The 14,097-nt window shown below is 39.2% G+C and overlaps 1 protein-coding gene across 4 annotated transcripts in view; it reads left to right on the forward strand.

Annotated features, from left to right (window-relative positions):
* eea1 (early endosome antigen 1) overlaps positions 1-10,141 on the forward strand; it is a 164,269-nt gene extending 154,128 nt beyond the window's left edge. For all 4 annotated transcript variants that reach the window (XM_039761542.1, XM_039761543.1, XM_039761545.1 and 1 more), the window contains 3 exons: positions 5,903-6,023; positions 6,679-6,777; positions 9,240-10,141. In XM_039761542.1, the coding sequence (XP_039617476.1) occupies positions 5,903-6,023; positions 6,679-6,777; positions 9,240-9,362 (343 nt within the window). In that variant the 3' untranslated portion in view covers positions 9,363-10,141. The remainder of the gene's footprint in view (positions 1-5,902; positions 6,024-6,678; positions 6,778-9,239) is intronic.
* The last annotated feature ends 3,956 nt before the right edge of the window (positions 10,142-14,097 follow it).

Here is a 14,097-nt window from a genome sequence, read left to right on the forward strand (position 1 = left end):
AGCTGGAAAAAAATAAAATCACAAACCTGAAAATGACATTTTTTATGTGTGCATCATTATGAGAATGTACCTCTTTCGTTTCATATTTTTGACTGGCTTATCGCTTGCCTGGCTGTTCATTGTTCAACCATCCTGAACAAGTGTCCAAGCCACTGTCTTGGCCTGATCTTGTCCTTCAATGTTATTGCTCCTGTCATCACGCAAATCCATTCATTGGTTACTCTACTTTTCCAGCTGATACCAATAATTCTTCATAGCCATCTATGGTGTGATGCCTCTAGGTGATTCCGATTCACCACTGTCATGTTCCACGTTTCTGATACGTATTGTTGATAGAATAAGGCTTTCATAAAATGTTTTTGTTGTCACGCGTATTTCTTTGCTTTTCCATATGTTGCTTAGTTTGCCAAAGTTTCGGATTGCTTTGCCAGTGCTTACAGCAATGTCTTTGTCGCAGCTGCCGCTGCTTTGTGTGCTGCTGCCAAGGTAACAGAAATTTTCAACAGTTTCCACTTGCTGTCACTGGATTGATACAGTTCAGACGCCACAGTCTCCTGTTTTTTTGATTTTAGTCTTGTCAGCATTCATAGTGAGGCCTATCATTGTAGCTACCTCCTGTACCCAAGTTATCTCTGCCATCTGAGGACCAATGTGTCCAAATATTGCAATATTATCAGCGAAATCAAGATCAATTAGTCTGCTTAGCAGTCTATTCCAGTCATTTGGTATGTCTTCGCTTTCCTGTATGTTGTTGAAAAATTCTGTTATATGCTTTATGGAATCCAGGCCCCCATATTTCAGCTGTGATTTCATTGATTCCTAAGACTTTCCATTTCTGAGACAATTGATTTCCTGTCATACTTCATGTTTGGTTATTGGTCCAGTTGATATGTCTACGCCTGTCTGACTACTGCTGATATTGCACATCATTATGCTTGGTTCAGGGCAGTTTACTGTAATACTTCCATGAAGTGTTCTTGCCACCTTTCTGCCTCTTGTTGTTGTGTCATCAGTTTCTGTCCTTGCTTGTCCTTGATAGGGAATTTCTGTATCTTCATTCCTGGCAGCTCTTTAAACAATTTTGTACAATTTTCTGGAGCTGTTGTAGCTTGCTGCTATCTCAGTCTCTGCTGTTCCAAGCTCAATCTGCAGTCTTTTTGTCTCACCTGCATCTCTTTTTCACTTCTTGTCTTTGTTTTTGTATTTCTCAATGGCTTAATCATTATACCGCCCTTTACTGTATGCTTCCTCTTTTTTTTCCTTCATACTCCTTCGTTCATCAATAAGCCTCCAAGTGTCATTTAATATCCACTGCTCCATATGTCTGCCTCTTCTGTAGCCTAATTTATCTCTTGCTGTTTGTGACTATGTCTCTCCATTTGTTATACTGCTTTCTGACTGTTTGCTTGTGTTCCTCTTTGGCAAATTCAGGTGCGGTCTTCTCTAGTGTCTAGAAGCGATCTGTCAATTCTATTGTGAATTCCTTCATTTTCTACTGCTAGCTTTGCAAATTTCCTTGTTCCTTGGATTTTCTTTAGTTTCAGTTTCATCTGTGCTTTTACGAAATAGTGATCAGATGCTATGTCAGCTCCTCAGTGTGCTCTGACATCTCTTAATGCAGATGTCCACCTTTTTTAGAAACACATGTGGTCGATCTGACTTTTGACTGTGCCATCAGGCCTCCTCTACGTAAGTGTGTGTATTATCCTATGCTTGAACAGGCTGCCACCAGTTTTCAAGCTGTTTGTACTGCAGAAGCATAGGAGTCATTCACCATTGTCTGATATACAACCATTTGCATTGCTCCAATTACGTCTTCCCATCCCCTTCAGTTAGGTCCAGTCTACTCATTGAAATCTCCCATGACAATGCGTGTATCCTAGGTAGGTACCTCTGTGGTAAAGTGAGGTTTTCGGCTTTTTGGCGTTTTTAAATAAATAATCACCACAGTCTCGTCTGCGGTTGGGTAGCAGCGGGCACATGGGGAGCAGTTTCCATGTGTGATATGGGAGCAGACGGCCCTGTACTTATTCCACAGGTGTAGGATCGCCATAGCCATAGCTGTGTCACATCCCCAGTTTAACTCTTTTAGGGCGGATGTCGACTTTTGTCGACAAGAGGGTTTGAGGGCGAATGTCGACTAAAGTCGACATCCAGGGATAGAGGGCGATAATCAGCTGTTAATGGCGACAAATCTCACTGTCACGTCACAGGCATTCCCTCTGTGCTTGGAAGAATGATAGACTTGTTGACTCGGCAACTAATCCTAGCGTGTGCGTGAGTTGCGAAATGTAAACAATGGCAAGATGGTATCGACATGTGACAATGGAGCGAGGCGAGTGCAGAAAAGAAAACACTCGGCAGACAATGACAATGTTTTGCGCATTATCGCGGAGTCGGACTCTGATTTTTCAGAATCGGATTTTATTGACAGTGATCAGGAGATTGAGCAAGAGAGTGAGAAGCCGGCATCAGCTGATCAAACACCAGCCGATGCGCGCCAGCAGATCTGCTGCCAGCTGAGCGCTTCGCGCAGCCGATGCATCTACAGCAAGGTTCGCGTGGGATAAATACACAGACATTGATCCGTTGAGAGCTGAGCTGGCTACTGGACTTCACAAGACGGCATGGCTTGCTGTTGGACACGACAGATCACCAGCTGCTGTACTTCAGGCTGCTCTCTCCTGATGCTGCTTTTCAGCTACCGTCAGACGAGATAAACAGGTAGGCAGAGAAATTTTTTCAATCGCGGGCTGCGTTTGCATCGCATTCTCATTTTTCAAAGTGTAAACACACAACAAAAGACGAGATGAAGCGTGCTGTGGTATTACAAATAGAGATGGGACAGAACTGGCGATATAACTTCAGGGAGCATTGGTCCAAACGTGCTTTGTCCCCTGGTGGCTTTGGACAGGTTATGTAGCATGGTGATAGGTACGTGCTGCTGCAAAGTTTTATTCACTTCTGTAATAAACAGAAGCAAATCCCATGGGGTGAGCCAGGCTATAATGCCATGCATAAAGTTCATAAAGTTTCAGAAGATGAAAAGAGGTGACAATACGGTTTTCATGCGGGCAGTAAACTTGGTGGCAGTGGAATGGCACAATGGCAAAAGGGTGACTTGTCTCTCTACAGCACACACTAACAATATATGTGAGAAAGTGCAGCAGCAGACAATTGAAAAGTAGGCACCAAAGCAACACGTATTGTGAGCAGTGCAATGTGGCAATGACTGAAATTGGCTGCTTGGACCGAGATCAGACTTTGCAGGACTTTGCTGTGTAAAATGTATGTGATATGTATGTGAAATCATAGAGTATGCAGGCTCATACAACATGCAAGACAGTAATATTTGTCAAAAGTAAATATTTTTTGTTGATTTGATATGTTAAACAATTGCTTTGTGTTCTTTTTTAAAAAATGTTAGTTTTTGGAAAAATATTCAGCCCTGGGAGATAAGAAAAAAAAAAAAAATTAGCCCTAAAAGAGTTAAAAGGGAAGTTCGAGTGTGAGAAAGGAGGAAAAGAGAAACAGAAAAGAACAAAAGAGCGGAGGTTAAAGAATGGAGAGAAAGGCAGAAGCAGTAGTGTGCGTGCTTGGTGAGAAGCAGGCGGATGGGAATGCTGCCCCTGGAGGTAGCACGTGGCCAGCGCTCAGGTGGGGGCACAAGAATCAACTCCTGCTGAGCAGCCAGGAGCAGGAGTGATCGTTACACTTGGGAGGATCCTCTCACCAGACGGTGGGAGGACAGCGCTCTTTCGCCAGGTGGAGCCTGGGCCAGTTTTGAAGGGTGTCTGCACCTGTTGGTAGACATCTCTCCGTGCTGCAAGGTCTGAGTAGGGTATGCTGGAGAAACATCAGTTTTAAAAGGGAAGCACTGGGGATGAGAATTTTAAAGACTCTTGTCCGAATTTTCTGACTTGTCTGACACTTCTGGCTTACCCTACTTGGACCTGGCAGCATGGAGAGACGTCCACCAGCAGGCGCAGACATCCTCGGAAACTGCTGGGTGACCATCTGGCTATGTGCGGAAGAATGCTGTTCTGGAGTCACAAAATGCAATATTGAATGCTATAAGAAATGTGACCAATGAATTAAGGAATATAAAGGCTATGTGATATTGACCACAAATTAAATGAATTGGTTACAAAATAAAATTCTGCATCTGATTACCTGTTTTAATATTCTGCAAATTAAATTCAAGCAAAGTTGTAACACTGTCTGATTTGGCTGATTATTTGGTAGGTCCAGGATCAAGTTCATCATATCACATCTCTTCAAGTGCGGGCAAGCCACAATTGTGTGCCACATTATGTTGCAAGTTGCATACTTGCAGAATGTGACACACTTTCTGTACACTATAGAGCAGCACATTAATAGAGGCGAAATGCCTTCTATTTGCACAAGCAAATTCATTCTCTGAAGGTGACTTTATATTATTGCATCAGTACAGAGCTCGAAATTGGATAGATTCTCTGCTCCTTACATGGCTCTTTGAGGTGACTCACTATCCTCAAAAGGACTACTAGTGCCTTTTGCCGCACTAGTTGTTGGAAAAAGCACCTGCGACTGTGCAGAGATGCTCTTTTTATTTTATAGGCTCTCTCTGCTAAAGATGATGTTATGCCAGCATATTCTTTTGATTCATTCATACCTGGCTGATGTAACTTGTCCAGCACAGTTGCAATGCGCATGTAGTTCACCACTCCATTTACATTTGGAAAATTAGACATTACTGCAAATTGCGCTTTGAGGTTTGCCAGTTTCACCACAATGTAAGGAAATCTTGTATATCTGGATGACAAGTGAATAATACCATCCCATACAGCTGGAATGGTGCGACTCAATGATGTTTGTGAAATACCCGCACAGTCAGCAAGTTCACGTTGAAAAGTTCCTGTGGCTAAAAACCTGAGAGTGGACAGAGCCTCCTCAAAGTCTGTTATTGTAAAGCTGGCTCCATTTCAGCACACAGCTCCAGGAGGATAGCTCTTGGAAATCGAAATCAACTTAGAAGCCAATCATCATCTGTAAATATGTGCCCTCTTCCGTTTGCATTGTCTTCTAACAACACCGAAGCAGCTATGATACTTGAAATAGTTTGGCCATTCTGTGCACCATTGTATTGTTACAGAATGATTACAATCAAGTAATTTAAATTTGTAAATGATATGCAGTTTATTTCGGTGTATTTTATATATCCTACATCATTGATACGAATTTAAAAAAGAAAAGGTCACTACACAAAAACCGCACTGCTTTGGTAGCGCTGGGTGCTGCCCATTTGCAAAACCGAGCAGAAATTTGTGTACGCACGGTGTGAGGGTGCGGTGAAAATGTGCACGGCCTTACACCAAGTTTAGTTTTTATACATCTCGAAGTGTTAATACATGAGGCCTCATATCACCAGTGGGATACTTTCTTTCTGACAGTGCTGTTGCTTAACTGCTGAAAGCTCACTCACTTTTCACAAAGTGAATTCTGACAGCTTTGGTTGCTTTGACCCTCTGTTAGGGTTGCAAAAATTAAGAGTTTGTTGCAAGATGAGCAAGTGTGCATGGTTAATGGAGGCTTTTAATGTTAATGTTTGAAAAACAGTGTCAGTCGTGCACTCACTTTTGCCCATTTTAGTGGAAACCCTATCAAGTATAACTTTTGGACTCTGCTGGAAACCCATTGTGAAGCCATGAAAACTTGCTTTGCAAACTCCATATAGTTTCCACTTATAATGGCATCTGAAGACATGACTCTGAAGCTGTCGCACGTTCTCTATAACTTCACATGTATTATCACATATTTTCATTTCATGTAATGTACTTGGAGAAGCTTTTTTGCAAGCAAAACATTGTATAATCTTGTTTTTAACTTATGTTTTATTATTTGTTACATTGACTTTTTTCAGGTGTCTTAAAAGTGAAGGAGAAATAGAAAAACTTCAAAATAAGAATGCTGAAATGAGAAGAAAACTGGATGATACAACTGCAGCAATGCAGGAACTAGGAAGAGAGAACCAAACACTACAGGTATGAGAAGTAAAGAAGGTAATAATTGTACAGTACAATAGTTCAACTTTTTTCTTGTGTATTACTTGATGTGATGTTTTAATACTTTATACAAAAGGGGGTGGTAAATGACCTTCCTGTAAATCTGACACACATGTTGGGGATACTCCTGTAGGATTTTTTGTCAAATCTTTTATTTTTTATTGATTCAAAATATCACATCACTTCCACTATTATGTTAATTATATATTTAAGATAAAGGTCCAAAAAAAGTTTTTTTTATTTTATTTATTTATTTTTTATATGAAACGTGAACTGATATGTAAGGCCTTCAGTCAGTTAGATATCTAGTCTACACTTGCTCACCTGGCAGTTACGAAGTTAACAACATAATGTTATTAAGATTCACATCACGTATTGCATATTTGTGCAAAATAATTCCAGGTTGTTATTTAGTTTGATCATTGTTTCATTTTAGTGTTTATTTAAAGCCTTTGTAAATGTTTAAATTCTCTGTAGTATTCCAGGAAATATACAGTAGTATTTCTTTTTCTATCCATCTGAAAGCCTTAGTCAGTTTCAAAAGTCACATTGTGAACCTGAATAATTGTTTTTCCCAGGACATGATACCATATGCTATTTTATAAAATTATATTTTTCTTTTATTTGTCCCCAGATAAAACATACACAAGCGCTCACAAGGAAATGGACAGAAGATCATGAAGTACAAAATTGCATGTGTTGTGGAAAAGGTTTTTCAGTCACGATAAGAAAGGTACTGTATATGTGCTAAAAATACATATCTTGTAATTCACAGAACAGTGGAAATTAGAAAGAAATTACCATTTAGACATCTGGCATATTTTTAAGACCAACATTTAAACATTACACAAAATTTGAAACCTGTTTAGGAACTGGAGCTGCAAGTCTATAAGAACAAGCTTATAACCCAGGTTCAGCTTTTGTATTAAATTTGGAAGGCGAAACATATTAAAGCTAAATAATCTCCTGTTTCATAGTTTATTACTTTTCAGCGTAAGTAACAGAAGCTGAACCCAAGCTTGCCTGATGCAGGGAGAGCAGGGAGCTCACGCTAAATATAAAGGAGGAAGTGAACAATTTGCCATTGGTTTCTTGGATCCACATTAGGAGAGACTTTTAGTTGATAACTGGCCTACAGGTTTGGCCATTAAGAGTGGCAAAGATGATAAAACACTTAAAGATCAGTTTCCTGAGTAGCTAAGCAATGAATGCAGAGGTATCATCTGATTGTGACATAGACATGAAGGTCCACATGTGGAATACCAGACCAGGGCTGCTGTTGCAGCTCCACAGAGAAACACACCCTTGACTAAGGTGGGTTTGTTACAGTATAAGTGTTCCGTTAAGGTTGCAGTTCAAGTCGGAAGTGGCAGTATGAGTCTCATGTCAAAAGAGGGCAATGAAATTTTGACCTACATAAGTTTCAGTCATAGAGAGGACTTACTTCAGGTGTGTGATAGACTTGTTAATGAACATAATTAAATGATAAAAAATGTATGAAAGATGTGACAATTTCTGTACAGTTATACCAAAATAATGAAATTGAATGGTAGTAGCAATAGTAGTGTCACTTGTACAGAGCAGAGTTAAATTCATAATTGCAGGTATTACTACACCACATATTTCAAACTCTGGTTTTGAAACACTAGATTAGGTCATCACACAGTCTGTTTTGCTCATGACTAAACAGGTTTAATTCTCAGAGTCTGTCAGAATGGGATGTGTCCTTAAGTCCTGGTATGATCCTGGTCACTCTCCTCTGCATGTCTTCATGTGCTGCTGTGTCTTTTTTGTAGTGTGGTGACCAGAACTGCATACAAATACTATAGATGTAACTGCTCAGTCTAGAATTCTTTTTTAAATTGGAATGATGTTGATTAATCTTTGTCCCATTTTGGTAAGACAAGGCACTGTGTTTTTGAATTAAGGTCTTTTAACATTCAAGTGAAGGTTCTGTGAGTACACTTTCTTTAATGTCTTGTCCCCAGTGCGAAATTTGGATTTTTATGGAAGCTGAATAAATAAACAAACACGCTTTGGTCTGAACACACATTGAAATGACAGTAAAGGAAGAAAGTTCCAAAGAAACAAGAGTTCTGACTTAGCTGTCACAGTCCCAGTGAGCCATGCAGATGTACTACTGTTGCAGAATAATTTGTTAATTGAAAGTCCTCAGTGTTAGTGTGTCATAGAGAGGATGTGTAGCATCGTTCATAATGGCACTCAGTTTTGTTTTAATTCTCTCCTAATTCTCGCTACAACCTTCAGGGGTTCATCCTATAACTGAGCTTGCCCTTTTAATTTCGCTTGTTGAATCGGTGGGCCTCTCTTGAGCTGATGTTACTAGCCCAACACACCACAGAGCAGAAAATTGCAGGATTATAGAAGATGTGAATGAAGTCACTACCCACATTAGAGGAGTTCAGTCTCGTAAACAAAAAGAGCCTGTTCTGCCGTTTCTTACTTTGTTCCTCTGTGTTCTGAGAATAGTCCAACCTGTCATCAATTGGAAACCCCAGGTTCTTGTAGGAGTGGACCACCTCCACATCCATTCCTTGAACAGTGATCGGACATAGAGAGGCTCTTTAGTGCAGCGAAAGTCAATAACCAGTTCTTTGGTTTTTTGCTGACATTAAAATACAGACAATTCTCTTTGCACCAAGAAACAAACCTCTCCACCTGACATCTATATTCTGTTTCATCCCCTTTATCAATACACCCCATAAGTGGAAAATCATCCGAGAATTTCTGCAGGAGACATCACCTGGTGTTATATTTGTAGTCCGAGGTGTACAGAGTAAAAAAAAAAAGGAGACAGGACTGTTCCTTGTGGTGCTCCAGTGTTGCTCATATTCGTATCAAAAACACACTCTGAGAGTTTATTCTCCAGGGACACCACAGGCTCATCCATCTGTATATCTCTGAGCTTACTCCTTGTTTGAAAAGTTAACAGAAGGTAAAGTGATCTATATACGGTAAATATAGATTTTGTTTTATTTTTATTTGCTTGGTCACGTCAGGCAATTTTATAATGAATGCCGAGAAGTCTGTTCTCACCCAGAGGGTTAATTTCTAGTTTTAAATATTGCAAATGTGAAGCAGTCTGTTAGACTTCTTTAAGTGACTGGGTGTCCACTTTTATTTCGAAGGACAACTGTTGATGCTAATGTTTCCTTTACTTCTGTCTTGCTGCAGCACCACTGTAGACACTGCGGAAATATCTTCTGTGCTGAATGTTCAGCCAGGAATGCCTTAATACCTTCATCCAAGAAGCCTGTACGAGTCTGCAATACCTGCTTTGAAGAGCTGCGAGGATGAGATTGATGTCTAGACAGCATAAATATTTTATACATGCACTTGTACATATTTTCAGTAAAAAATAGTTTATTTCAACAATTATTGTTTTAAAAAAATTTGACATAGGGAAACAGGGACTCGTTTGATTGTTTTTCATTCTTCTTAATCGCCTGGCCTTTATGATCTTAGAGTGGTAGAAAGAAAAGGCCATTTGATTAAAGTGCTAAATCAGAAGGCAGACAGTTCTAATGGGCTCATTCCACCTCTCTGGGACAGTGCACAGTGAGGCCAAGCAGCGTTTTAATCCAAAAGGGAGGAATGCATTCAAATAACGGGACTCGTCGGTCGAGATGATTTCTTTAAAGAATGGTTCATTTCAGGCGGTGCACCTCACAGGGTGAAGCCCAGCTTATGGAATTCATTTTTTTTTTAAATAAACCAAAGATATTACAGATATTTCACTTGATCCTCAAATGCCTAGTCACTTTTTTCCATCGCACACATTAAGAACTGAATTATAAAGAAAGACAATAATTCTGCCTGAAATTATAATTTATTTGTTTAGCTTTAGTCTCCTATGGACATTTTTTCTTTTTTTAGTTCTTTTAGAAATGTACTTATATGTGTGTGGTTAAAAAAATCAATTTTACCTTTTTCTCCTTTATAGACCAATTACTCTGTTTCTTTCATGGTAAATGTGTAAAAATAATGAAAGACGGTTTCATCGATTTGGTTTACAAACATGTATAGTTTTATTCTTGTGCAAAGCTGCTGCTTATGTCTAAAAGACAGATGTAAAATTTTGGAATATTACCCCCATTTCAAATTTTGTACCCTACAGTATGTACCGATCCAGAGAAGTGACATGGTGGAAGTGCGTTACCCTGAATGTCTTCCCGGTTTGTTCGAATAAGACACCCTTTTGTTTGTATGTGTGATTTTTAATCATTGTGGTAAATATTTAACATGGAATGTAGTAGGCCTTTTATTACTGTGCTTCAAATTTGTATGAGAGTGGTCCTTCTTATTCATGTAGTTTGTTTTATTTTCGTTCTACCTCTTGTTTTATTTGAGTGGTAACAATAGCTAACTCATATTCGGTTCTCTTTGTTTGCCAAGGTCTTTGTGTTAAATGAGATCCAAATATTGAAGAGTGATTGATTTCTTGATCATAAAAACTGCACTTTTTAGTCTGAAGCATTCTTCGTTTAGTCAGACGTATCCCACTTTGAAAGGAACAGCACCAAATCTATGAAGGGAGGGTGAAAGTGTTTGAGCGGATTGATTAATTAATGTCGGCGGTCAGTTGTCTTGAGGACACGAGGCCTGCTTTTGCTCATTGCTGCACAGTGAGTTCCAGTGAAATGCATGCGACGTGTTCTTTGTAATTGTAGACTTTGTACAGCAGGTTAACTTAACTGACCTGAAATTTGAATTGCAAATCCTGTAAAATAAATCCACTGTTTTAAGTCCAGTATGCAAATCGTCATGAATATATTCAAGTGCCAGTTATTAACCTTTTCTGTTGGCATGCAACCTGAATTATTTTACTTTCTTGTCTGTGCTGGTGATTTTTTTTTTTTTTTAAATATGATTCCACTTTTTTTTTTCCACGTTTGCGTGCCTTTAATGCCATTTTTATCTTTTAAAAAACACCATTTGCAAAAATGAATCAAATGTTTCAGAAAAACAAAATGGTTACATTAACCAGTTTTCAATTTGGAACCTTAAAGTTATTGATAGTTTATCAGTGTTTAGAAAAAAATAGCTGCTCAATTATTGGTATTTCATCTATAGCTACAGTTTAGGCGCTGAATGAAATACCAGTTTGATCAAAAGCCACTTTCAAAGTCTTGTGGTTTGTGTTGTAAACATATAGTCGTGCCTTACATCACCGAAGGTTTTTTTTTTGTTGTTTTTGTTTTTCTCCTTTTGTAAAAACTACCAGCTGTAATTCAGTGTTCAGTCCGCAAGCGACTGCCAAGTAGGATAGGGATTGAGAAAGAAATTCAAACTTTGTCAGGACAAAGTGTTATTTATGTCCAGATGTATTGTTTGTTTTCTAATTTGCTTAAATGGTTAATAAAAGTAGGTGTTTCTATTTTTCTATCGATGTATGGCTTTTTTTTAATATGTCTTTTGAGGGTATAACAGAGAACAGAAGTTGGCAAATGTAACGTATGTGCTTAGTCAGTCATTTGAATTGCTCTGTCTAGTTAATTGTTTATTGAGAATTTCTAAGTATTTGAAATGACACCTGCAGGATCAACTTTCCATTTATTGGATCCGTCAAAGAAAATGAAATTGTTGAGGTCCAGCATGACACAGACAGGCTTTTATTCTGCCACATGGTCTGCACATACAGCCTTACAGCGTGGAAACTTAACTTTTTGTCAAGGCCGCTGTTCATGTGATACTTCGCTTGTCCACCAGGAGGCTGTTGGCAGGTTTTTGTTTTTTTGTCTGTTATTTACACTTATGGGGTTAAATTCATGTACTTTTAAAGCTAAGCAAGCTTCCCAACCCAGTGACTAAAGAAAGTAATTTCAGTAGAAGTATTTGCTTACAATTGGCCCTAATTTAACTGCCAACTTGGAACTTAATATCCATCCATCCATTATCCAACCCGCTGTATCCTAACTACAGGGTCACGTGGGTCTGCTGGAGCAAATCCCAGCCAACACAGGGCGCAAGGCATGAAACAAACCCGGGCAGGGCGCCAGCCCACCGCAGTAGAACATAACAACATAACAAAATTAACAGACAAGTAGAGGCCATTCAGTCAATCAAGATTGTTTGTTTATTTTGTGAATAGCTACACCTCCCCAACATGTCATCCATATAATTCTTAAAGGTTGTCAAAGTTTCTGCTTCAGGTAGGTAGTTCCGGAATTTTCACAATTATTTGAGTTAGGAAAGGCATCCTGGCTTCAGTTCAGTTACACCTAGGTGTTTTTCTTACATTTTAACTGTGGACCCAAACACTCCTAAACCACTGGTAAGGATATTGGCTGTCATTTTCAATGACACTATTCACTCCTAAGCAGTTTAGAAAAATCCAGCAGGGGTTTTCAAGCGTTTTCAGCCAAACAAGTGTTCCATTGAAATAAACTGCAACACTCATAAAATGCTGTGGGGGGAAAAAGCAGTATCTTTACAGAATGCCACTGCCACTTTCTGGATGAGCCAGGAGTGAAGTAACTCACTGATACAAAAAAACAAACGCAGCTCTTGTTGTGCACGGGCCTGCTTCGGTCATCTGGGGAGAGGTCAAATGCACACATAGCCTTCAGTCAGCAAGAACTGAACAAAAATGATATATATAATTTAGTATATATTTAGTTTTTATCAAGCTGAAGTTTGGTAAGCTTAGTACAGATGTTTTAACATATAGGCAGAGTGGTAGTGCAAAGCTGTCATTCCTGCCTCATAGCACCAAATATATGAAGCGTGCTTGTTCTCCCCATGCATTTCTAGATTAATCAGCATTTGTGAGTGTGCTTAACTGAGGATGACTACCTGTTATAACACTGAATGCGAGAAATGTGTCCGTAAGAAAATAGTCCTTCATATCCTGTGCAGTAATTAACATCATCCTCTTTTTCCATTGTTATCCCTGCCCCTGGGTATGAATATTGACTGCTTCACCCCCAGATCACACTGTTTCAAAATATCTCTAGCAAATGACTCAAGTATCACTTCATTAATAGGTTTCTGTTGCTGGATTGCATGAAGCTCATGTTTGCTTCTTTCCTTGTAATCTGCACTGCTTAATCCTCACCTTCGTGTTGCCCCAACTCCTGTTACCCCTTAGCCCATGCAGGATTAAATGTATAAGAATCTAGCATATGTTCAGTTCTTTTCACTTAATGTGCTATGCACAAGTTGTACGGACAACTGCATGAATTTTTCTTTTGCAAAACACCTCAGTTTATATATTTGTGTGTGTGCTGTAGTAGGGATTAGCTTCTCTAAGTATCATAAAGACACTCTCACATATCACTGCACTAATGTGCTTATGGACACCAATCCTGGAATTTTGTAGAACAGGGTGAGCTCAATATCTGTGTTCACGACGCTGATGACACCTCCTCTTTGGTAGTGTGATGCCCAGGATTAAAAGCACCTAAAGTCATAGATGAAATTGTGGAGACACAACAATCTTGCAACACTAGAACATCCCACAACCCCCAAAATTGTATACAGAAACAATATCAATCATGTTTTCCCTGCCAGACACTTCTTTGAAGACTGTTGTAAAACACCTGCATAACCACAATGGAAATGGCACCGGTCAAGCTTTCGATAAATGCCAAGCAAATGCTGTATGTTTACAATACTCAAGTGTATGTGCCCTTTAAACCACTGGGGTACTCGGGACTAAACTGGTTTAATTCTCAGTTTGTCGGAGTGTGGCGTGTCCTCAAGTCCTGGGATCCACCCGGATGCTCTGCTCTGCGCGGCTTCAAGTGCTGCTGTGTCTTTTTTGTACACCAGGTGCCGTTTCACTAGTGTGTTGTATAATATGAAAATAACATTGCTCAATTTATATTCAACCATTCTTGTGATAGAACCCAATATTTTGCTTCAATTTTTAATTTAAGCCCGTAGTTGCAAACCTCAGTTCCTGCCATTGTGTCCAGTTAGAAGGGATCTTGAATGTAATGTTGATCCTGTGGATCATGGGTTAAGAAAAACATTGCCTACTCGAGTCTGTTGTCCTAATCTATAATCTTAGTCTGCTTTGTTGAATGTT

Source organism: Polypterus senegalus, chromosome 8 (genome assembly GCF_016835505.1).
Source record: "Polypterus senegalus isolate Bchr_013 chromosome 8, ASM1683550v1, whole genome shotgun sequence".
Lineage (NCBI taxonomy): Eukaryota > Metazoa > Chordata > Cladistia > Polypteriformes > Polypteridae > Polypterus > Polypterus senegalus.